This window comes from Myotis nattereri, assembly GCF_964212035.1.
Source record: "Myotis nattereri genome assembly, chromosome: 5".
Classification (NCBI taxonomy): domain Eukaryota; kingdom Metazoa; phylum Chordata; class Mammalia; order Chiroptera; family Vespertilionidae; genus Myotis; species Myotis nattereri.
Genome location: NC_138080.1, coordinates 48,261,570 through 48,287,510, shown reverse-complemented (window position 1 = coordinate 48,287,510; position 25,941 = coordinate 48,261,570). Strand labels below are relative to the sequence as shown.

The window sequence follows — 25,941 nt, the reverse complement described above, 5'->3', positions numbered from 1 at the left end:
ACATATTAGAATATTGAGAAGAGAGAATTTGAAGACAGAATACATTGACTTGATGTTTGAGAAACTCTAAAGAATTTAGCTTAAGTGTGTGGATCTTGAAAGAAAAGTATGTTGTGTGGAGACATAAAGCAAGAAGCTGGTGCAGGATTAAATACAGCTCTCGCTCCCTCTCTTTTGAGCTAAGGCCTGCACACTAACACCCCCAAGCTAAGTCTGGAAAGCTGATTATTTTTGGACATAAAACAATTTTTGATTGTTTTTTGTTTTCAGAACACAGCCACACTTATTTTAAAGAATATTATCTATGGCTGCTTTCGTGCTACTATAGCAGAAGTGAATAGATGCTACAGAGACTGTATGGCTCACAAAGCCTAAAATATTTACTATCTGGCCTTTTATAGCAAAAACAAATACAAAACCAAAATGTTTTGGACAACGGATTCTCAACAAAGAATGGGGGGATGGAGGTGTGCAGTGATGTTTATAAATTGAGAAAGAGGTTCAGGTGATTGGAATTATCATCTCTCCTCAAACACTCACTTCCTCTCCATGTCCCAATGGCATCCCTAAGGATGGTATTCAAGATCTTTAATCAATGGTGTTCTATCTTCTTTCCTGAAACAGCCACACAGATTATTTTGTCCTCTGGCACAAATAGTCAATTCCTCATGGTGCACGGTGTCACTGAGATTGGATAACATGGAACACCCACACACAACCACACATGCAGAGACACATACAGCAAGAAAAAAAAAAAGAAAAAAAAGAAAGGGAATCTAAACAGATGAACACAACAAACACTGAACTTTAGAGTCTGATAGAGCAGAAGTCCAGCCTTTCCCTTTGAGTTGCGTGACTTGCATAAGATCATTGTGAGTCTCAGATTCTTCATCTAAAAATTAAATGTTATTTGAGATAATTGAGAAATAATATATGTAAAAGGACCTCATATATTACCAACATACATTAAATCTTAATTATATCCAGATTACAACTCATTATTCAAGGATTAGCTTAAAATATTATTTTACAAGATTTAAAAGTTGAGCCAATGATTTCCTTAACCTTTTGGTTACACATTGACTTGATCAATTTCCATATTATGATATTGTTAAGTTTAGGTATAGTTATGCCAAAAGACTGAAGATCTTGCAGACAAACCACGTATTATTATTTTTCTGTTCTTCTTACCTAATACTTCCAGATACATGATATGGACTTAATAAGAAACTTGACAAGTGGCAGTCATATTATATATTCATGATATAGTTAACTTCTTTATGAAATGTTTTTTATAGGTAACCTTCTATATTTTATAGCCTTCCATATTTATAGCCTTCTATAAATTAACATACTGGTATTATTTAAAACTTTTGTGAAAGCTTAAGGCAAAGTAGGTTCTGAATATTAAAAATAAATATATAAATGAAATTATAGTTATCAATGTGAAATACTTCTTGTGCAATGTAGGAAACAGGAAATGAATATAAAATATAAAGTGTGTGCATTTGATATCAAATACTGGCCTCTCTGTAATAGAATGACAGCACAGTTTATGAAACACTTGAATGCTTTTGGAATAATTTGGCGTGCCTCCAAAGCATGGAGTAAGAAGGAAAATAGTTTAATTAGGGCAAGCTAAGAGAATTGTTTGACTGTGTAATCAGGAAGCACTGTACCAAAACTGAAATTGTAGTTTACAAGTTGCATTTGCCTTCTGTTTTCAGCAAATGGCAGTGAGGTTCACATAAGCAATGTGCGCTATGAAGATACCGGAGCATACACTTGTATTGCAAAGAATGAAGCAGGAGTGGATGAGGACATCTCTTCTCTTTTTGTAGAAGATTCTGCTAGAAAGACCCGTATGTACTGAGTGTGCGTGCACAAGCGCGCGCGCACACACACACACACACACACACACACTGTATTCAACTTTACTATCAAGTTTTTTTCAAAAAACAAAAGAACCAGGCCTGACCGGTGTGGCTCAGTGGTTGATCATCAAAGTATGAACCAAGAGGTCATGGTTCAATTCCCAGTAAGGGGGGGTTCCGGGCTCGATCCCCAGTGTGGGGCTTGTAGGAGGCAGACAATCGATGATTTTTCTCTCATTATTGATGTTTCTATCTCCCTCTCCCTCTCCCTTCCTCTCTGAAACCAGTAAAAATATTTTTAAAAGAATCAAAAGACTCTGTGAAATGAATAATGCATTAAAATTTTTATATATAGGAAAGATATTCATCTTGAAATATTAAAAATAAATTTAAGAATTAAAAACAAACTTGTGCAATTTTTAACACAACACTGAAATGATTCTGTTTCTTTTGCAAGTGTACATAAAATGTCTTTCCATTTGCTCATAAAGGAATTTAAATCCCTTGCAAAAATCCCTCTCCCAAATGACTTAGGGAATTCAAGGTCTCAATATATAGCAAGGCCCATCCTATAAGTTTAATGAATTAATATCTTTATTCTCCTGTCAGTTGCATTGCAGTCAGTGGTGCAATAACTGTACAGCAATGCAGGCACTGAGATCACTGCCACCATGAGACACCCACTGCCCTGACACCATCACCACTCTAAGGGCTGTTCTATCTATAATAATAAAAGCATAATATGCTAATTAGACCAAACACCCTTCTGAATGTCCTTCCAGATGACCTTCTAGATGAAGCTGGGGTTGCAAATGAAGCCCAGGTCCCAGGTGCCAGAGGGAAGCCTGTGCTGGCAGCATGGGGAAGGAAGGCCTACTCTTGCATGAATTTTGTGCATTGGGCCTCTAGTATGTATATATTTTTTATTGATTTCAGAGAAGAAGAGAGAGAGAGAGAGAGAGAGAGAGAGAGAGAGAGAGAGAGAGACAAACACCAGTGAGAGAGAATCATTGATTGGCTGCCTCATGCACACCCCACACCAGGATGAAGCCTGTAACTCGGGCATGTGCCCTGACTGGGAATCTGTGACCTCCTGGTTCATAGGTCGATGCTCAACCACTGAGCCATGTCAGCCAGGCCTGTTCTATGTTAAATGCTAAAAATCTTTTGTCATCATTCTACATGTCTTCTGGTGGGATCATGAAATATGCTTTATTTAAAATTATTGCTTGGTGAGAGGAATATGGATGGGTTTAGGATGCTACAGATGGATTTTTGGTTACAATTGAATTGCTCAGGACTCAAAGTAGAATTTATCAAGTGAACTCTATATAGGCAAACCCACAGACACTTTCTTCTCCTGGTCCACACACATCACAGTATGGCTGTTTAGAAACAAATGGTTTGGAAATATAGTGGACTCTTGAACAACAAAATGATGCTCACATCTGCATATTTGAAATTCTGCATATAACTTTTGAATTATCCCAAACTTAATTACTAACATCAGTAGTCAACTTACACAATTTATGTATATGTAATATACTATATTCTTACAATTAAGTGAGCTAGAGAAAAGGGAATGTTATTAAGGAAGTCATAAAGAAGCAACAAATACATTTATAGTATGTATTGAAAAAAAATCCACCTATAAGTTGACCCCACAGTTCAACCTGTGTTATTCAAGAGTCAACTGTAACTTCTTGTTCTTTTTTTTTTTTTATCCATTAACACCTCCTATTAATCAAAGATTTTTCAGGGCCCTAATATTTTGAAAGTCCTCTAGATTGATATGTCCATTTCTCCGAACCCAGTTTTTGAACAAGGCTAAAGCATTCTCCCAGGAATCTTCTTATTTGTTTTTAAATCAATGAGCACATTTAGATATGAGTGGGCCCAATGAGGAAGGAGGATCTTATCTTTTTGACTACCAAGTTACTTTTTTTCTATATTTGGTCTGGTTAGGACAACCATCATTCCAAACAAACATTTACAAAGAAAATTATAAGGGTGGATAAAGAGAAAAGAAAGCTGGATATAATGACTTGACTAAATTTCACCATATTTTTTTACTGTACTCTTATGTATTTCTACTAAATACCACTTTGCAATATATTTCCTTTTAAAAATTAATTTTAGGGTGACAGGTAAATGAAGACTTTAGTTTTCTTTGTCCTTTATGATGACATTTGTGACACAGGTATTTATTTCAACTCTGTATTATGTGATTCTTTTAATGTCTGCCTGTAATTTTCAATATATTTCCTTATTTACAACAGCACAAGACCTGTAATTAGTATCTTAATTTAGTCAACCATTATATACTAGCATGTAAATTTGAGGAAAATTGCAAAAGAAAATTTAATGTAATTTTATTCATATATTTAATCATATGAATGTGTTTAATTACAAACAGTTTCTGAAATTACGTTTTCACTTTATTTTACTTATCATTTTAAGCCCTTAGAGGTCAAAATAACAATTTTTAAATTAGTTTTTGAAATGATATGTTTATAGCATGCTGTTAAAATCAGACTGAATGTTTTTATAAGATATAGTGGTGCAGGCCTTACTTCATCTACACAGAACTTTCAAAGTCATAGAAACAATACAAGTAAAATATTTGGAGGTATTTTTTTTCCAAGTCTAGTCATAAAATGTTTATAGGTGTTACTTCTGTATTTAAAATATGTGATGTTTTTCAAGGATAAAGAGTTAAACCTATTGAATTTTGGTTTTTAAATTAATTAAATTGATTTGCATTGGTAAAATAAACAACACAAGTTCTACCCTTTAATAACTTTTAACCATATTGTTAACTATATGCATTAAGTTGTACAGCAGATCTCAAAAACGTATTCTTCATGTATAACTATAACTCTATATTCATTGAACAACTCTCCATTTCTTTCTTCTCCCCAGTCCCTGACAGCCACCATTCTATTTTATGTTTCTGTGATTTTGACTCTTTTAAATACCTCATATAAGTCAATTATACAGTATTTGTCCTTCTGTGACAGGCTTGTTTCAATTAGCGTGATGCCTGCCAGGCCCCTTCATGTTGTCACAAATGGTAGGATCTCTTACTTTCTAAAGGAGAAGCACATTCCATTGTATGTATGCACATTTTCAACATTTACTTTATCCATTTGATTTTCAATAGATATCTGAGTTGTGATATCTTTTAGCTATTGTGAATGTTACTGCAAGGAACATGTGAATTTAGGTATCTCGTTGATCCTTAATTCAATATTTTTGGATATATACCTAAAAGTAGGATTGCTGGAGTACATGGCAGTTTTAGTTTTAATTTTCTGAGGACACTTCATAATGTTGTCTATAGTGGCTTGCACCATTTTACATTCCTACCAACAGAGTGCAAAGGTTCCAGTTTCTCTACAACCAAGCCGTGACTTTTATCTTCTATTATGTTCATAATAGCTATCCTACAATATACACAAAAATTAAAATAATGCCCAAATCTATAAAACTCCTATTAAAAAACATATGGAAAAATCTTCATGACATAGGTCTTGACAATGAAATTACCAGATTTTATTTGTCACTCAGAAGTCTCAAACATTACAAATTTTTTTTTCATATTCTAACTTTTTATAGGCATGCAAATACAGTTTCTTCCAAATAGCAAATTTACTTCTCATTTTTAAAAAGGCCTTTAGTTTTTAACTTTTTATCCACAAATTTGCTACCAGTACACTGGTTAATAAGAATATATATATTTGGTTGTTGATATGAAAGTGTCCATTTTTAGAAATTGATGCACATAATTAGACAAGGATAATAATAAGTACTCCGAGTGAGTAGAATAGTAGTAGCTACACAGGAAAATTAACTGAAAATGTTAGAATGTCTATGTAGTAGAAGGCAGCCTCTCTTGAATAGTTTACTAGTACTTAGTAAGCTGTCAGAGTTCTATATAGCAAAAACAAAACCCAATCAGGTAGAGATATTATTAGGGAAAATGGTGGACTATTATAACTCACATTTTAAGGATTTCTCTGGGTTCTCCTCTAGGAATTTTGTGGACAAAGATCAATATTAATTATACAGGGCACACATGTATTTTGACAGACATTATTTAAAAAGCCAAAGAAAACAGTCACAGACTCATCATTGATGACTTTACTCTCCTTATTTGTACATATTAAAATTTTATTCACTTGTCCATGTTCATGAAAAATAATCTCAGAGTTCTTTTTCCATTTTAATAGTGGTGGGATAGTATTTCTAAAAGAGAAGAATTGTTTATTAGAATAGCATGAACTTTAGCCCTAGCCGGTTTGGCTCAGTGGATAGAGCGTCGGCCTGCGGACTCAAGAGTCCTGGGTTTGATTCCGGTCAAGGGCATGTGCCTTGGTTGCAGGCACATCCCCAGTGGGGAGTGTGCAGGAGGCAGCTGGTTGATGTTTTTCTCTCATCGATGTTTCTAACTCTCTATCCCTCTCCCTTCCTCTCTGTAAAAAACCAATAACATATATTAAAAAAAAAAAAAAAGAATAGCATGAACTTTGGAGTAGGATCTGAGTTAGAATTATAGATCTACCATGTAATAGTTCTGTGGTTTGGGGCTATTATATAACCTCTCTGAGCTCAAATTTCCTTATCTGTAATGTGTGATAAAACTCACTAAGGCATGTCAGGGCAGATATTATAAAGGACTCACCATAGTGCAAGACATAAAGTAGCTCTTCCTCTATTCATGCTTATTTTCTGAAAATAATTACTTATTTCTTGCTAGAAATATTGACAAAAAGATTTTTTAAAAAGTCTGGAGAATCAAGTAATTTGTTAGAAATCAAAGATTTTTGAATATGAATTACATATGTGTATATATATACATATATATATATATATATAGAGAGAGAGATAAGTGTAGAGATAGGTAATAGAGATAGACATAAATATGAAGATAAATGGGAATCTGTCATTATATAACAAGTATAAAATATTATTTCTCTTCACGTTTCAAATATTGACTCAGCTGATTAGAATATAGTATATATTTTTTAAATGTAGCTATTAATATATTTAATATAAAGGACAATTTTTTTTGTCAGAGACAACTTTTGTCATAGAGTCAAAACAAAACTATATTTTCTCTTAACATTGATGAATTTATATTCCTATTATATATTTTTTAAAATATATGTTTTTACTAATATAGAGAGAAACATCCATGTGAAACAGAAACATCAATTGTGCCTCCTGCATGCCCGCTACTGGAGATCTAGCCCACAACCTGGGCATATGCCCCTGACAGGGAAATGAACCTTTGACCTTTCAGTGCAGTGCATGGGTAACTTTCAACCAACTGAGCCACACCAGCCAGGGCCTATCATATTTTTAATGATCTGTGTAACATGCTCCTCTTTTGTTTTCTTTTCAAAGATTCAAAGAAGAGAGGTATTAAATTCAATGTAGATAGCAAAAAAATGGAGAAAGATTTACAACTTTTGGGCTAAATGACACAACACAGACTTACATTGCTTAGCTACAGCTTGGGAGTAATCATGCAGCTACTTTCTACTTAATAGAGCAGCATGGTAATATCAATCACATTTTTTCAGACGACATTTTTCAGCAATATGATACTACTGAGTGGACGATTCATGCAAGGCATCATATGGCTAAGGAGTTTATGTTTTGCTTCTTTCCTAATCTTTGAATTGGAAAACCTTGAGTTCCAGTACCCAGCTTTGTCAACAGACTTCACTGGAAGTTTTCTCATGTGATAAATTGAACTACAAAAAAGTGCTTCAAAATACTATACCTCTACAGTTACATTAGAAATAGGGTGTGATAACTAAGATTTAATATAGTGACATACAGGGAGGATTTAAATGTAAAAAAAGTAAAAATGGGCCATAGGGAATTGTGTGCTACTTGTACCAGGTAGTAGGGGAAGGTGATAAGAAAAATGTAAGGTGTTTTAAAAGAGTAAACATTATTTATTTGAAAACATCTTGCATGTAGCACAAGCATTTAATAAATTTCCATTCCCAAGGGGAGTCAATTCCCAGATGATAATAATTCATCTTCAGGATTAAGGTAAATGAGAAAGTGGTATGTAAATAGGCTGCTATTGAAAGCTTTTAGGCTACTGGCTGCATTAAGCACTGAGCACAGATTGTATCACATCTTGCTAGATTTCTGCTAAGGAATATGATTAATCTAGCTTCTGGCTAACATTGGAATTTAATGTCTGAATATATTATAATAATATACACAACTTTTCTTTTATCATTGTCACTGACAACATTATATTTGGAAATATTGGGCTTTTACAACAATCCTTACTTAAGGATTAACTTAAATATTATTAATATCATCCGACTATTATGAAATAAATTAATTATAAGATTATTTAGAAGAGTATTTCAATTTGTTAAGCTCTACAAAAAGATTACTGAATGGCCTGGTCAGTGTGGCTCAATGGTTAAGCATCAACCTATTAACCAGGAGGTCACAGTTTGATTCGGATCAAGGGCATATGCTGGGTTGTGGGCTCAATGCCCAGTATGAAGCGTGCAGGAGGCTTCTGATCAGTGATTCTCTCTCATCATTGATGTTTCTATAGCTCTCTCCCTCTCCCTTACTCTCAAATCAATAACAAATATATATATTTTTTAAAGATTACTGAATGAACAAATTATATTGTTCTCATATAAATTAATAACCATTATAAAAATGCAATGAGTATAATTCACAATACACGGATTTAGAAATATGCTAAAATGTAGCCATTCATACCTTAATATTTTAAATGACATATAAATGTTTAAGAAGTATTTGCCTGTTTTAGAAGTAGAGGCAAGGATCTTAAAACAGATTCAAACATGGCTCTTTTACATTAAAGGCAGTTTGGATATATGTTATCACCAATTTTGTAAATAGAATAATATATTTTGGTAATAGAGACAAAGTAATTAACTTCTCTAGTCTTTGCTATTTTTTTAAAAAAAATGGAGAAAATACTTATTTCAAAGGAGCAGTTATATAGATTTAATATTATGTAAGTAGAATCTTAATGTTTACAGAGGGTAAAAAGATAATATAAATCAATAAATAACATCACCTATAAAAAGGCATAGGTGAAGTCAAATACAGCAGTCATTGATTAATAATTTTTACACTCACCCAATGTGAGAGAGAATAATAACAAGGAAAATCTATAATTAAAGATAAGGTGTGGACATCATAGCCAGGGTAAAATGATGCTTATGAGCTAAGGGCTAGAATAAAAAAGAACCAAATACAAACAAATATTTGAGGAAAAATGAAATAAATTAATAAATGAAAAATATGGTTAATTTACTGAATATTATTCAATAGAAGATTACACTGAAAGCATTTTAAATCTGAGTGAATAATTCTTTTGAAAAGCAAAAAATAAAACAAAACTAATACTTGTCACAAACATTTACACATTCATACGTTTATCATAAAATAAAATGTACTTAGGATAATCAGAGTCATGTCAAGATTAACCATGCTTGATAAGCATTTATTATTTTACTAGAGACCTGGTGCACGAAAATTCATGCACTGGGAGGGGGGAGAGATCCCTCAGCCCGGGCTGCACCCTCTCACAACCCAGACCCCTTGGGTAGGGTCCCCAGGGCTGGCCTGAGATCAGGGCCTAACGGGGCTTTCCTTCCCCTGGCTGCAGGCAGCTGGCCCCACCCCATCCCCACCCCTGCCACTGCTTGCCATCTGTGCAGTGCTGCCACCCCCCTCCCCTGCCACCAGTGTCCTCCCTCTGCAGACGGCAGGCATGGGGTGCAATGGCTTGGCTGGCCTGGGCCTCCCTCTGCGGGGTGATTGCTGGCTGGTGCACACCTGCCACAGAGTAGCCACCAGTGGCCTGGGACTCCCTCTTTCTTTGCTAGGGGGCGGGGCCAGCCCAGCAAGGGGCCATCTACCTACCAGATTGTCCCTAATCACCTGATCACAACCTAACCACTTGCTTGGGGGTGGGTCCAGCCCAGAGAGGGACTGTGGTGGTTGTGGTCTCGGGTTGTTCTGGCTGTTACACTTATGGTGGCTGGCCTTTTATTATATAGGATGAGCTTTCATTATTTACTATAAATTCTAATATCCATGCTCTCAATTTGGCCAATGACATTGTCACATGCTGCGAAGTAACTTATTCCATAAATCTTTTCATCTCTTGACCCAGAACACACTGAAATTATCTGCCTCATGATTTCTATATCTGAAGGCTATATATTTATTTATTTATTTTTTAAATATATTTTATTGATTTTTCACAGAGTGGAAGGGAGAAGGATAGAGAGTTAGAAACATCAATGAGAGAGGAACATCGATCAGCTGCCTCCTGCACACCTCCTACTGGGAATGTGCCCGCAACCAAGGTACATGCCCTTAGCCAGAATCGAACCTGGGACCTTTCAGTCCGTAGGCTGACGCTCTACCCACCGAGCCAAACCGGTTAGGGCTATATATTTAAATAACACCCTTTCGATACCATCAAATAGATCTGTTCCTAAGACATTGCCACTTTTGCACAATAGTGAAGCCTTGTTATCTAACAAGTTGCCATGTGATCTGAATGTTATGGAATTTACCGGTTTACTATTATCATAATAAATTGGGTATCTCTATTGCCTACACAGCAAGACAAGACTCAGAGTTTTTATTTTGACTTATCGCCTACATTTTTCTGCAAGGCATTATTTACCTTTGGGGGAATGTTACTATCCTCCTCTTATCACACAATGCCAATTTGCCTAATTTACTTTATGATAAAAGTAGACAAGCGATGATGATTTTTTTTATATTACTTCAGGCATGAGTACTAAATAAGTTTAGAGACTGAAGGTGCTATGTATAAAATCGCTATGAAACTTTTAGAAAATCTGCATGTTAACATTTTGTTGGTGGTGCTCAGGAGAAAATGCTAGAAAGCCCTTTAAGATTCCATGATTCCAGCCAAAACCGGTTTGGCTCAGTGGATAGAGCATTGGCCTGCGGACTGAAAGGTCCCAGGTTCGATTTCAGTCAAGGGCATGTACGTAGGTTGCGGGCACATCCCCAGTGGGAGATGTGCAGGAGGCAGCTGATCGATGTTTCTCTCTCGTCGATGTTTCTAACTCTCTATCTCTCTCCCTTCCTCTCTGTAAAAAATCAATAAAATAGATTTAAAAAAAAAAAAAGATTCCATGATTCCAAAGGCCTTAAACTCGATGAGTAGTTTGGAAAATAACTATGTACTTAGATTGAAAAAGAAGTTAAAATTATCAGTACTCCATGATTTCCTTATAATCATCTGATATAGGAATTTAGTCAGAAAATAGTCTAAATGTGTGAAGAGATAATAAAACAAATGCCTTTCAAATGCCTGCTCTGGAGTAAAGGGCTGAAATGATGTGCCTTCTTAAAGTTTTGTTAAGTTGAATTTATGCCACACAAATTTTTTTTTTTAGTAAAAGCTGGACTTTTTATAAATTAATCTTTATTGTTGAGATTATTACAGATGTCCCCCTTTTTTTCCCCATAGCTTCCCTCCACCTGGTTCCCACCACACCCCAGGCCCTCACCACCCTGTTGTTTGTGTCCATAGGTAATGCATACATGCATATAAGATCTTTGTCCAATCTCTTCCCGCACCCCCCCCCACCCCTTTCCCTCTGAGAATAGTACGCCATACATTTTTATCAGCTATGCGTAAAGAGCCAAGATTATACATCTGTGTGTCCTATTGTGCTTTGTTTGCCCAGATTTCTGAATCCTGATATAGCTGATTGTGAGATGACTATGCCAGAAAGAGTGAACCAGACAGTTTGATTATTGTTCTGCCTCCTAATTTGCTTTAGTTTCCAACTTTATGCATATTTCCTTTGTGATACATATGAAATACAACATTACATATTGAATGTTATTAAATATATAATTTATTAAAGGAACATTTCTATTTCATGCAGTAAAATCGTTTGCCAATTTTAATACATTTCACCTAAACATAGCCCCTATTTTTCTAATACATATCTGTATACTAAATTCTGGTATCATTATAAAAGTTTTGAAAACCTTTAGGCGAAAGTGAAATTTCAATAATAAATAAATTTTTATTGAATAATATATTTCTGTTCTTACCTCAAACATGTCCTAATAGAAAGTCAGAATGTGTTTTTGATACAGTTTATTTTTAAAATATATTTTTATTGATTTTAGAGATAAAGGGAGAGGGAGGGAGAAATAGAAACATCAACGATGAGAGAGAATCATTGATTTGCTGCCTCCTGCACTCCCCACACTGGATATCCAGCCCTCAACCTAGGCATGTGACCTGACTAGGAATAGAACTGTGACCTCCTGGTTCATAGGTCAACACTCAACCACTAAGCCACAATGGCTGGGCTTTGATACAGTTTTAGTTCATAAGACTGAGATTATACTGTAGACTAAAGAGAAAAGGTATTTTCTAATTTAATTATCATATTTAAGTAAAGGCCATATAAAAATAATAAATAATTATCAATCATAGTTAATCTTGACATGTATCCAATTATTCCAACTGCATTTTATTTAATAATAAGCTTATTAATATGTAAATATATGGGATAAATATTAAATAATTGGTTTGGCTTTTCTAAAGACATATTAATTGTTCACACTGATTTAAAATGTTTTAACATAATCCCAATATTGAATAATATTCAGTGAATGTTAAATAAAAATGTTAACAATACTTTTAATTTATTGATTTATTTTATTTTTTCTCAAATAATGATTATAATAATGTTAACATTAGAATGTAATTTTAGGGGTAGTTTCAAAGGGAAAACAGTGTGATTGCATTAAATTTATGGAGTTTTTATTATAAATATTTACCTTCACAATATTGTCAACACACACAAAAAAAAACAGACAAGAATTTAGTATCATAGCTAGCTAGCCAGATATATGACAGATAGATGGTAGATAGATATAAGTGAAATAATCCATAAGAAAACTAGCCCATAGTTTTAAAAATACCTTGCAGAGATAAGGAAAAATTAAGTGCCAATACATATTATCAAAAGATGTTAATCTTCATTAGCATTCAAAGTGAGGTTGACTTATCAGTTATTAAGGGAACATACCTTTAGTCACAGAGAAATGCCATTTCACATCCACAGGAATACCGACAATTAAAAAGCTGTATAACACTGAGACTTGAAGATATTTTGGAAAAAAGGAATCATTATACATTGCTAGTAGCAATGTCAGTTCACCACCTTTGGAAAAACACTTTGGTATTATCTATTAGAGTTGATTTTGTCTTTGTTGTGCAAACCAGCAATCTCAGGTAGCAGAGAAACACCGAATTGCCATATAATCAGAAATTATTTAGGAAGAACCTGTCATGTACTTAATATTTTGCTATAATTTATAATTACTTTTTAATTACTTTCATATCTCCATGGCAACCAAACTAATTTAATTTAAATAATTTTTACATTGGCTGTAATTTGATTTACATAGTTAAATCTGTGTGAAACTGGCTACCTTCCCAAGTGCCTGAATACCATATCAGTATTACTCCAAATTTATCTATTTGTTTCTTGTCTATTAGAAAAAGGACTTCACAACATTTATAAAGTGAATAAGAGTTTTCATTGTAAAGAGAGCAAAAAATCTACAGGGAACAATAGTTTGTTCATTTGTGCTTTCACTGATTAAATATTTATTGAGGAAAGAACAAACACAAACCATGTTGCTAGCTCATGAATAGCACTGAATCAGACAATTCTGTCCTTCCAGGTAGGATATAGTTAGTTCAGAAAGGACAACCATAATACATGGTAGAAGAAAATAATTGTAATAGACATACAAGCCACGCGTGATAAGATTGCAGACACAGAAACATCAAATTCCAACTGAGTTGCATAGTCTTTATTGAGGTGATGACTTTCAAGATGATATATGGTGGATGTATTCATACTTCCATACTTAGAGACTTAGTAAAAGTATTACAAACCTAGGGAAGACTCATCAAGTTCATGGTGGAATTCACTGACTTTGTGTAATATATAATCAGAAAATATTTGCAGGGATCTTGCAATACATGATAAGAATGAATTGTTGGGTAGAACTAGATTAAGGGAGGACTTGACATGCATAAATAGAAAAAAAGTCACATTAGGAGTGATTTAGATGCCATATTTCTACAAAGATAAAGTGTCTACATATTCATTATATAGTGTTTATTCTACAGATATCACAATAAGCATTTTTTCTAGATTTCATTGTTAACATATAGAAGACATTTGAGGTGTGGTTTTTGTTTTGTTTTGTCAGTTATTTTTAAATTGCCTAGGGAGAATTAACCAAGTTCGAATAACCATCAAATAGTCTTGTATGTTTACCATTTAATCTCGAAATGGAATGCGTATTGTGAAAAATCATTGCCCCATGTTGCTAGAACACAATTAGTGTGACCATTCAATGTGAGGTTGTATTATCTTCCCTTACCCAGCTTTTGAAAAGCTATTTGACATAATAGCACCTCCTAAAAGATGGTGTTACTTGGTTAGTCAGTCTCTTTGAACTGCTATGAAGAAAACTGTATCCTCTATCTATAATAATAAATATAAATATATAATAATATAATGATAGATGCAAAATAATCTACTGTCAACCTCATGCCTTTGTGGCCCTCTGAGCAACCTTTACCTCATGCAGTCTATACAGTTGGTACAATGTTGGCCAGACAGACAATTCTGGCTAAAAATCCTAATCTAAAAACGTTCTGCGTGATACTGAAACAAGTGGAAGCTCCGCTCATCAATTTATTTTTAGACATTATTTTACTCCAGATTAATTAATTAGCCACTTATATTTTAACACATACTTGCTTTATTTTGTTCTTTTAGATTAAACTAAAATAAAAATTAACTCCATTAGAGACATTTGTAGAAATGTAATTTTAATATATCTAATGCTCTAAAATACTCGGGACAGTGTCTACCACATAATGAAGGCTGAATAAGTGTTTGTTCTAATTAGCATTATTATTATTCTGGGTCAGCAGTTATTAACTTTAATGTTTTTTTCAATATATTGAACAATGAATAAAAATGATGTAGCCCCTGCTGGTGTGGTTTAGTTGGTTGAGCATTGTCCTGTGCACCAAAAGGTTGCCGGTTCAATTCCCAGGCAGGGCACATGCCGGGGTTGCAGGGTTGCAAGGGGCATTCGGGAGGCAGCAGTTCAGTGTTTCTCTCTCTCCCTCCCCCTTCCTCTCTCTACCTAAAAAAAAAAAAAAAAAAAAAAAAAAAAAAAAAAAAAAAGAGAGAGAGAGAGAGAGTAAAAGTGATAGAACCCTATGCTAGATGTGGGACTAGTCAAGAGTTACAAATTAGATATTTTATATTTATATTTAATAGCAAACTATTTTGGGTTGAGATATTTTATATTCAAGAGTGAATAGTAATTAAGGTTTACATGCATGTAGAGTCCGTGATGTCAGAAGGCTTCAGCTGAAATGCTCACACATTTCCATGCCAACGTACCTCTGACCCCGGCTACGGTTGGCTACCCTCTGCCACTTGACCTAGTTTCTTTGCTCTTCCTGCCACTTCTCTGCTGAGCATCTTTGACCCCATCCACTTTTCCTCTGTGCCAGTAACTGCAGCTGCTCTAGAGTATCATCGATGCCTGTTTTTTGTTCTGCCCTTTTTTCAGTGTTGACAATGGAAGGAAGAAGAGCAGCTGGCATTGTTCTCTCTCATTAACACAGAATCTGTATCATGTGGGATAGGACAGGAAAGACGGGGAGAGAGGACAGATAAAACTAGAGGAGACCAGAGCAGTTTTTTCCTTTCAGGATGTTCCGCATTTGTTTTCCCATTGCAATAATTTAAAGTAGTGCTTCATCTCCAGTAGTAGCGATAATGTTTCAAATGAAGAATGTGTGTGTTAAAAGAATTTGGGCAGAACGCCAAATTCCTAATTTTAATATGTAGTGGTGGGACACCTTATTTCCTTCTTTACCTGGTCTTAGACATTTCATGCCACTTCTTCCTGCTTTAATTCTCCTTTCTAACATGATGAGAACGAACTGTGTTTTACAACCTCATTTACAGGCATTCAAAAGTAGTAATGACAATGTCTGCACAGAGAAGGCTTTAGGTTCCTGAAATATTAGAGATTTAAAGGCGGGTAGTATTATGACCAGGAGTTTTAATGGAGCAAAGTAAGAAGCATGTTAGTTATTACAGAAAAAAGAAAAAAGATCTGTGGATGACTTGAGACATTTTTCTGGTTTAATTGTATTTTCCTTCTTCTTGAAATAACTCTTGAACTGATTCCTAATGTATGCTTTTCAAAATACCATGAATTGCACTTACTTCAGCTGAATGATATTTTAAAAACAGGATGGTAAATGCTAATAATAGAAACAAATCACTCAAGAATTTTAGGGAAACATAAATTAATAAGTGACAATATCATGAAGAGTTGACAGCAAAACATCCAGAGCTTATGATGTCATTTTAAGCAGAACCTGCCATTCCTTCTGTGCCATTGTAAGCAAAAAAGGGGGACTTTTTTTTTTTTTTTTTAGTAACTGCTATTTTCATAATTAAGTAAGAAAGAAGTAAATCTATCCCAGGAAAAATACAGTAAGAGAGACCTCAGGCTGACGTTGAGTTGGCCAGTGCAAAATAATCCTCCTCAACAGGATGAGGCCGTGAACAAATCAGACATGTAGGATCCGGTTAACTCATCCTCCTGGGACCATCAGGGTACTTTCTTACTTAAGATTTCAAGTTCTTTCATGATAAAGCTGAAATTCTTTTATAAAAGTTATTAGTTTGACATGAAAATTCTTACTTCATAACCCAGACATCTGGGCTCTCTGTCCTGAAACTGTACAGGAGCTAAATATAAAGGACTTTGGGGGACACAATGTCAGTCATCCCTTTAATCCAATTACACGCCACCTTCCCGATATGGGATGGGGATTTAACACAGTGAGAATGTCAGTTTTTACATTCTGTAACAGGGGGCCAAGGCTGCTGCTTCTTGTGTCTAACAGCAAATCAAAATCAACACAGGATTCACTTTAATCAGCACATTGTGAACACTTGACACCTATAAAAGGCAGATTCTATTTGGCTGCAGAGCTTGCCATTGGCCTATGGAGGCTTCTAGCATTTGACAAAGAATAACTGAAGGGACATGTTTAGTATCTATCTGTGCCTCAACACTGTGTACTCAAACATTTTATTATTTTTCTTCATTAAAAGAAGGGATATAGCCCATATTATTGCTGCAAATTACTTCATATGTGAGTCATGATATAAAGTTCTGAACTTGAAGATATGTTTCTGTTTGTTTAGCAAAAATGTTTTTGTTTTAAAAAACGTGTGTGTACATAAACATATGTGTGTACATACACAGATTTGTTTTTGCGCCAGGCACTATTTTAAGCAGTTTAAAAATGTTAACTCATTGAATGCTCTAACTTGTCTGATTTAATTCAAGCATTTTCTTTAGAAATATGTTCTAAGAAAAAGTTAACCCCTGTTAACTTAGAATGAAGTTGTTTTAGACACACTATATCATTTTCCACAGGAATACTTCCTCAGACAGTGTAAAGCCCAGTATTTCCCTTTTATTCTTGTGACTACATACTAGAAATTTCAGGTACTGTGTTTATGGCCTACACAGTGCTTTTCCTGTTTATATGTGAGATGCTTTTTCCCCCGGTTATTAGTCGGTTTTCAATTTCTTTAAAGATAAACAGACTAGCCCTAGCTGGTTTGGCTCAGTGGATAGAGTGTGGGCCTGTGGACTGAAAGGGTCCCAGGTTCGATTCTAGTCAAGGGCACATGCCCAGGTTGTGGGTTCGATCCCCAATAGTGGGTGAGCAGGAGGCAGCCAATCAATGATTCTTTTTCATCATTGATGTTTTTATCTTTCTCTCCCTCTCACATCCTCTCTGAAATCAATAAAAATATATTTTTAAAAAGATAAACACGCCGAAATCGGTTTGGCTCAGTGGATAGAGCGTCGGCCTGCGAACTGAAGGGTCCCAGGTTCGATTCCGGTCAAGGGCATGTACCTGGGTTGCGGGCATATCCCCAGTAGGAGATGTGCAGGAGGCAGCTGATCGATGTTTCTCGCTCATCGATGTTTCTAACTCTCTATCTCTCTCTCCCTTCCTCTCTGTAAGAAATCAATAAAATATATTTAAAAAAAAAAGATAAACACTGAATTATAAGCCATATATTTACCCAGAATGCCTTAAGTATCAGGATATTTAATGCATTTAAGGTTTGTAATTACAATTTGCAATTTACCTCACAAAGTATTTTTCTAACAATCTTTATCTTAATGATAATGCTCTAGTCCAGTGGTTCTCAACCTTCTGGCCCTTTACAGTTCCTCATGTTGTGACCCAACAATAAAATTATTTTCGTTGCTACTTCATAGCTGTAATGTTGCTACTGTTATGAATCGTAATGTAAATATCTGATATGCAGGATGGTCTTAGGCGACCCCTGTGAAAGGGTTGTTCGACCTCCAAAGGGGTCGCGACCCACAGGTTGAGAATTGCTGCTCTAGTCAATTTCTTCAAATATTAGATATCTTTTATTTTATACTATATTTAAATATCATAATATTCATGTTAACATTCCATGTAATATAAATATATTAAATATATATTTAAATACATATTGGAAGTTTAGAATATGAGAGGAATAATAAAAATTGTTAAAAATGGTAGGCTTTTATAAAATTACATAGCTAAGATTTATTTATAAGTTTACTAGAGGCCCGGTTCACAAAAGTCGTGCAATGGTAGGGTCCCTAGGGCTGGCCAGTGATCAGGGCCAATCAGGGCCTTACTTCCCCCAGCTACTGACTGCTGGCCAGGGCCTTCCTTCATTCCATGCTGCCCTCTGGTGGTAAGCACGTGTCATAGCAAGTGGTCAAACTTTTGGTCGGTCAAACTCCCTAGGGGACGATTTGCATATTAGCCTTTTATTATATAGGCTTTTCTGCCAAATACTACCTAAAATATGTTATAATCATTTTATTTTTTAATTCTTAAATTAACCCTGTGGTATATTTTCTAGATGAGAAAGTTAAAACAAAAGAGTAAGTACCTTTGCTTGCTATCTACTTAAAATGATAAGGCATCTGAAGGAGTTAGAAGGCAAAGTTTTCCCCTATTTAGCCCGTTAATAGCAATAATGTCTTGTTTACACTAGCTGGCATGGCTCAACATCTACCTATGAACCAGGAGGTCACGGTTCAATTACCGGTCAGGGCACATGCCTATGTTGCATGCTCCATTCCCAGTGTGGGGTGTGCAGAGGCAGCCAATCAATGATTCTCTCTCATCATTGATGTCTCTCTCCCTCTCCAAAATTAATAAAAACATATTTAAAAGTAATAACAATTCCCTGTTTATTGTTTGTCATGTTAAAACCATAGGCAATCATTTGTGTGAAAACTATCAAGTTACTTTCTAACAGTGGTGGGCTTAGGATTTTTGTATTAAGAGAAACTTAGGTGTTGGCAGTCTGGCTAGGAGTATGTTAGCTGGAAACATTTTCTTCACACTATGTTTGCTTCCTAAGCAGTCTGTTAATGCCAATATGGTGTGGTGTCCAAGACGGTCCTAAAGATCCTGCTCTCCTGTTATCCACACCCTTGTAGTATCCTCCTGCATTGAAATAGCTCAGGTATCTATCACATAGAAGGTAGGGTGAAGGTGGAGGTATATGACTTCTGAAGCCAGGTCATAAAGGGCCTTATGGCTTCTGCCTTGCTCTCTTGGATCACTCATTGTGGGAGAAGACAATTGCCAGTATGTGTGGATGTTTAAGCACGTTTTGGGGGAATCCCATGAGTCAAGAACTGAAACTTCCTGCCAAAGGCCAGCACCAAATTGCCAGCATACAATTGAGGCCCCTTGGAACTGGATCTTTTAGCCACACCAAGCCTTCAGATGCCCAGAGCTCCAAGAGATACCCCAAATCAGAACCCACCCAGCCACCCCACCCCACAAGACCATAGATGTATTTTATTGTTTTAAGCCACTAAGTTGGAGGTAATTTTTTACGCATCATGCAATAGCCACTGCAGATATTATGCTCACTTAGTTTGGCATTGGAGCAAAAGATAGATATAGTTTTTACTTGTTTAGCGTGCTGGTTTTAATTGGTTGACATGGCAACAATCCTTATGTTGTGTTGGCTTTGATCAGACTTGTTTGGTGACCAGGAGTAGACTCTATATGGTTAAGTATAGGTTATTTTAGAATTGATGTGAACGTTACACTGGCTACATGGAGCAGTCAGTGATGTGTCCACATTCTGAACGCAGAACCTGACATTACGTAGTCAGAAAACGGCTGACCCTTACACCTCTCCTGTGGGTTGTATATTCTCTTCCTGCCTTTCATGTCTTCTTGAGTCCTTCTGTACGTTATCACAAATTATCATAGCCCTGACTCTATGCCATGGCGCCTTTGCCTATGCATTTCTACAATTCTTGTTCTCTGTGCTTTTTCTTTTCAAACATGATTTCTTGATTCAAATCCCCACCCCCGCCCCCTCACCAAAGTATCTTATTATTCCATCTTATCACTTCAGAGAAATTAAACCATATATTCCTGGCCAGTGCCTAGGTTGTGTGCCCTAGTGCAAGCCAGACACTATAGCCTAATCAACTAATGTTAGACACTAGTTTGGAAACACGTGTAGCCACAAAGGACAGTTTCTTCAACTAGTGCCAAAAGAGTGAGTTTCACTTAAAAGTGGTTTTGAATTTGGCATATGGCAGGCAATGTACTTGGCATATATTACATAGCTTTCCATCCTAAAAATAGTGTGTTTTAAATATCTCACTTCATTCTCCATATGTACATTCAAAGAAATTTCAACTGCCCTAACATTAACCATGCATTTTTTTCAGTTACATTAAACTTTACCTACATTTTTAAAATGTTACCCTTTTTCGCTTGTCCTCTAAAGTTGTCAATTTCTCAAATCCAAAGGAAAATCAGTCAATAAGACATATAGCTGAAATGTTATCCTCAGATAAGTGTAGTATAAAAAAACGTTTTGCACTGCTGAACACATTACACTTTCAGACGAAGACAACGACACGCAGAAACCTTATTTAGTTGAAAAGCCCGTTTACACATGAGTGGCCAAGGAAAATAGCTGTTCAGTACTATAGCATGCTGCTATGTAGGGAACTCTCTTATTGCTGTTGCTTGTATGATATTCAATTCCCCACATGTATTCCTACATAGCATATCTACTATGAAATCCATCAGTTTGAATATAATAGCACGTCTACAATAGATAAAATAAGGCAATTTATTAAAAAACATTAATAAAGATTCTGTTACTAGTGTCCAGGCATCTCCATGGAACCACATTTTCATTATAAGGCATATGTTATCTTCAGAAAGAATTTGACATTTCAGCTGTCATGAACAAGTACTAAATTACTGGGGAGTCAGTAACTGTGAGGTTTTAATTTTCTAGTTACCAATAAAAGCTTTTGGGACAGAAAATTTATTTATGGTATATTAAGGAATGCATTCGTGTTTCACGGATTCCATATGTAGAGAAAAAAGTCAGAAAGCCCAACTCTTGGTTCTACACACGCTAGCAATAGACAAAAATCTAAGCTGGTTTAAAGAAAAACTAGAAGGAAATTAGGTGAATAATTCTGCTAAGAATATTACTGTCAGATTTAACATAAGAGTAAAGACTGAGAAATTCAAAATGACTTGATGTTTGAATGTGAATTTAATATAACACAGCCATAGCATATCTATGCTATGCTAAGGACTTTGAGCTCATATACTAACACACACACGTGCACACACGTGCGTGTACACACACATTTATACATACATTATGTGTTTTTTAGCAAAAGGGTGGCATTATGAAGCCTGAATTTATTATAGTTAACTGTATATATTGTATGAAGGATAAATTAATATGACAAACAAAACCATTCCCATATGTAAATAGCAGTCCAAATGAAAAATAACATTCCTTTTATTGATAATTACTTTTATTCTTAAAAATGGCTATATTGATCTCTTTGGTATGGCAGAAAGCTTGTATTGTTGTAACCTGACTCAACATTTGGGGTTTGACATTTGGGGTTTACCTTGTGTAGGAAAGAAGGAGGTTTCAAGTGGTGAGGGGTGGCTGGAGCAGGGAGGGAAAGAGGAGAGAATCTGGGAAGAGCAAGCTCTTGGCTTATCTGGGCTTGTTGACTTGATACAAAAGAAATCAAATATCCAGTATGCTCATTCATGATACTAATATAATCTCTGCCTCTATGCTTAGGTTATTCTGCTCTCAGAATTATCATCTTAAGTACCATGGTTATTTTTATTCAACTTTATGCATTATGTTCAATTTAGATATATTTCCTCAGATTTTGTTATGAAATCCAGACTATCAAATTTATTAGTAAAAATGTCTTTATTAATTTAAAATCATTATAGCCACAGCTATTCCTTCCTTCTTCCTTCCCTTTCTCCCTCTGTTCATTCTTCTCCTCCTATGTATCTATCATCTATCTATCTATCTATCTATCTATCATCTATCTATCTATCATCTATCTATCTATCTATCTTGCTCAGAAGTACATCAGTTAAGTCTATACCTTAGCTTCTGGCTAAAACTCTTTGGGGCCACATGTTGAATTACTATTTTTGTAGTTTATATAAATTGTGATTATATTTTATTTTTTAAATATTTAATTTATTGAAGAAATTTTTGGATTTAAACATGTTTTCATATTTTCTCTATTGTTGTCTGAGTAGGTCTAAGCTATTTATGCTTATTGGCAAAACATACAGACTAGAGACTTTTTATTTTCTAATGTACTTTGTGGCCACTCTTGAAAATCTTTCAAGGCATCTTGAAAAAAAAATACATTCTGTTTGTATAGTCCAATACTTGTTATAAAAATATTAATTTAATCTTAAAATTATATTATTAAAACTTTGTCCTTTTCTCTTCATTTTTCAAATATTAAGAGTGAAGAATAATATAAACAGAATGTGTCTGTGGATTTATCAATGTTGTATTCAGTCCTAATAGTTTCTGCCTTTTATTATATTGCTATATATTTGGTTTATATAATTTTAAGTTCAATATGTAGTGCTTTTAATTTTATCTTCTCTAATGTTAATATCACAAATAATGTACTTTTTGGTACTTTATCATAAGTGATTGTTTATCTTAAAAATAAACCATCCTTATTTTTTAGTCCTTAGTCCTTTAAAATAGCCGTGCTTTGATATACTAGTAGGGTTTGTGCGTGCTTTTGCCTATATCTATAAATTATATCTCTAAAATTCTCACTCAGTTTGCTCTTATTCATCTTTTGATGTCACCTTCAGCATTATCATTAAGGAAGTTTCCTCCAGTCTCAGATTAGACTACGTCTAATCCACCTGTTCAAAACATTTCAATGACTGCTTCTCTCTTTTATAACACATTGAATTTGCAATATTTTCCTCTACCATGATTTGGGTACTGTTAGTTCACTTTCCCCTTAACTAAAATAGATGCTCTATTAGCACAGAGCTGGGTCTGTTCTAATCTGTGTATTGAATACAATATCTGGCACATGCTAGGCATTCACTCAATACTAAGTGAATGAATGGAGATATATGTCTAGTTACTGTTCTTATAAACTAGAAAAATAATGATAAGTGTAATCATGGCTCAGCCTTTCCTAAGCCTACAGAAGAAAGGTTTATCTCCTTGACATTGTGTACAAGACTTTCATGATTTTATCATGGACAAATTCTCTGGCCTCAGCTCCTATCAGTTTTACCTTCCAACTATATTCATTTACTTAAATTTCTCTAGATGTGTTATGGTGTGGTCTGTTTATATACCTTGAATGTCTCTAGCCATGGTCCCTTCTGAGTTTGGATGACATTATCTTTCTTAAATATCACCAACCCAATGAAGCTATCCTTCCCTCTGCTACCCAGCCTCTACCCTTCAGAGATAATCAGGTCCTGCCCCTAGCCACTGAGCCTGGTATTTGTTTCTTTGATTGGATTTATCACATGGTCATAATTATTTGTTAGCATGGTTCTCTCCCTTCACAGGCCTATGTCCTCTCCTTGCAAATAGATCTATTCTTTTCATATACACGCCAAGTACACTCTAAGCAACAAGAACAGCACCATAATGCCCTGAGGAGATATACATATCATGTGTACATGTTTGAATAAATATTCTTAAAGAATTAAGAACACCCAAAATCATAAAAGAAAGCTTACTCTACAAAAATTTATTTAGAAATATATATAACAAGTGCTGAAAACTGCATGTTTAGTCCTTCAGGCTCCAGCTAGGAGTGCTGGACATCCACCATGGGTATTCGGTTGTTTTTTTTTTTTAAAAGTGATTATGCTTTAATATGGTTAAAATATTCAGGGAGTAATTATATGTGTATGAGGTTTTCTGTTAGCTATACTTTCTTTTTACTTATATTATTTTTCTTTGAAAACAGAAATTGGATAACTTCGAATTAGTAAGGCAGGCAGACATTTCCTTGAGAATATTTCTATTGGTATTATCTCCTTATTTCTATCTTACTAATTTAACTCTCTACTGATTTAGTGCTGTATCATATTTAATAAACATATTGTCTAGAAACAAGTTAATATAAACTCTTACTTTGCATTGAAATACACCATATATTTTATTCTGTCTTGTTTAAAAAGTGCAAACATATACTTACTTAAAAATAAGCAACTTTTGTTTGTTTGTTTTTTTTTTTTTTTTTAATTTTTTTATTGCTTAAAGTATTACAAAGGGTATTACATATGTGTCCATTTTATCCCCCCGCCCTAGACAGTCCCCCAGCCTCCCCTATCCCCCAGTGTCTTACGTCCATTGGTTATGCTTATACGCATGCATACAAGTCCTTTAGTTGATCTCTTACCCCCCTACCTCCTGCCCCCCAACCCTCCCCGGCCTTCCCACTGCAGTTTGACAATCTGTTTGAGGCAGCTCTGCCTCTGAATCTATTATTGTTCAAAAGTTTATAATGGTCTCTATTATCCATGAATGAGTGAGATCATGTGGTATTTTTCCTTCATTGACTGGCTTATTTCACTTAGCATAATGCTCTCCAGTTCCATCCATGACGTTGCAAATGGTAAGAGTTCCTTCCTTTTTTGAGCAGCATAGTATTCCATCGTGTAGATGTACCACAGTTTTCTAATCCATTCATCTACTGATGGACACTTAGGCTGTTTCCAGATCTTAGCTATGGTGAATTGTGCTGCTATGAACATAGGGGTGCATATATCCTTTCTGATTGGTGTTTCTGGTTTCTTGGGATATATTCCTAGAAGTGGGATCACAGGGTCAAATGGGAGTTCCATTTTCAGTTTTTTAAGGAAACTCCATACTGTCTTCCATAGTGGCTGCACCAGTCTGCATTCCCACCAGCAGTGCACAAGTGTTCCTTTTTCTCCACATCCTCTCCAGCACTTGTCGTTTGTTGATTTGTTGATGATAGCCAGTCTGACAGGTGTGAGATGGTACCTCATTGTTGTTTTGATTTGCATCTCTCGGATGATTAGTGACTTTGAGCATGTTTTCATATGTCTCTTGGCTTTCTGAATGTCCTCTTTTGAAAGGTGTCTATTTAGGTCCTTTGCCCATTTTTTGATTGGATTGTTTATCTTCCTTTTGTTAAGTTGTATGAGTTCCCTATAGATTTTGGAGATTAGGCCCTTATCAGATATGACATTGGCAAATATGTTTTCCCACACAGTGGGTTTTCTCGTTGTTTTGTTGATGGTTTCTTTTGCTGTGCAGAAGCTTTTTATTTTGATGTAGTCCCATTTGTTCATTTTCTCTTTAGTTTCAAGTGCCCTAGGAGCTGTATCAGTGAAGAAATTGCTTCGGCATATGTCTGAGATTTTGTTGCCTTTGGATTCTTCTAGAATTTTTATGGTTTCCTGTCGTACATTTAAGTCCTTTATCCATTTTGAGTTTATTTTTGTGTATGGTGT

General features: G+C 35.1%; 1 protein-coding gene across 2 annotated transcripts in view; it reads left to right on the top strand.

The window, feature by feature from the left end:
• Positions 1-25,941, top strand: part of FSTL5 (follistatin like 5) — a 594,131-nt gene that overhangs the window by 478,492 nt on the left and 89,698 nt on the right. For both annotated transcript variants that reach the window (XM_081091744.1, XM_081091745.1), the window contains exon 10: positions 1,728-1,862. In XM_081091744.1, coding sequence (XP_080947870.1) covers positions 1,728-1,862 — 135 coding nt within the window. The remainder of the gene's footprint in view (positions 1-1,727; positions 1,863-25,941) is intronic.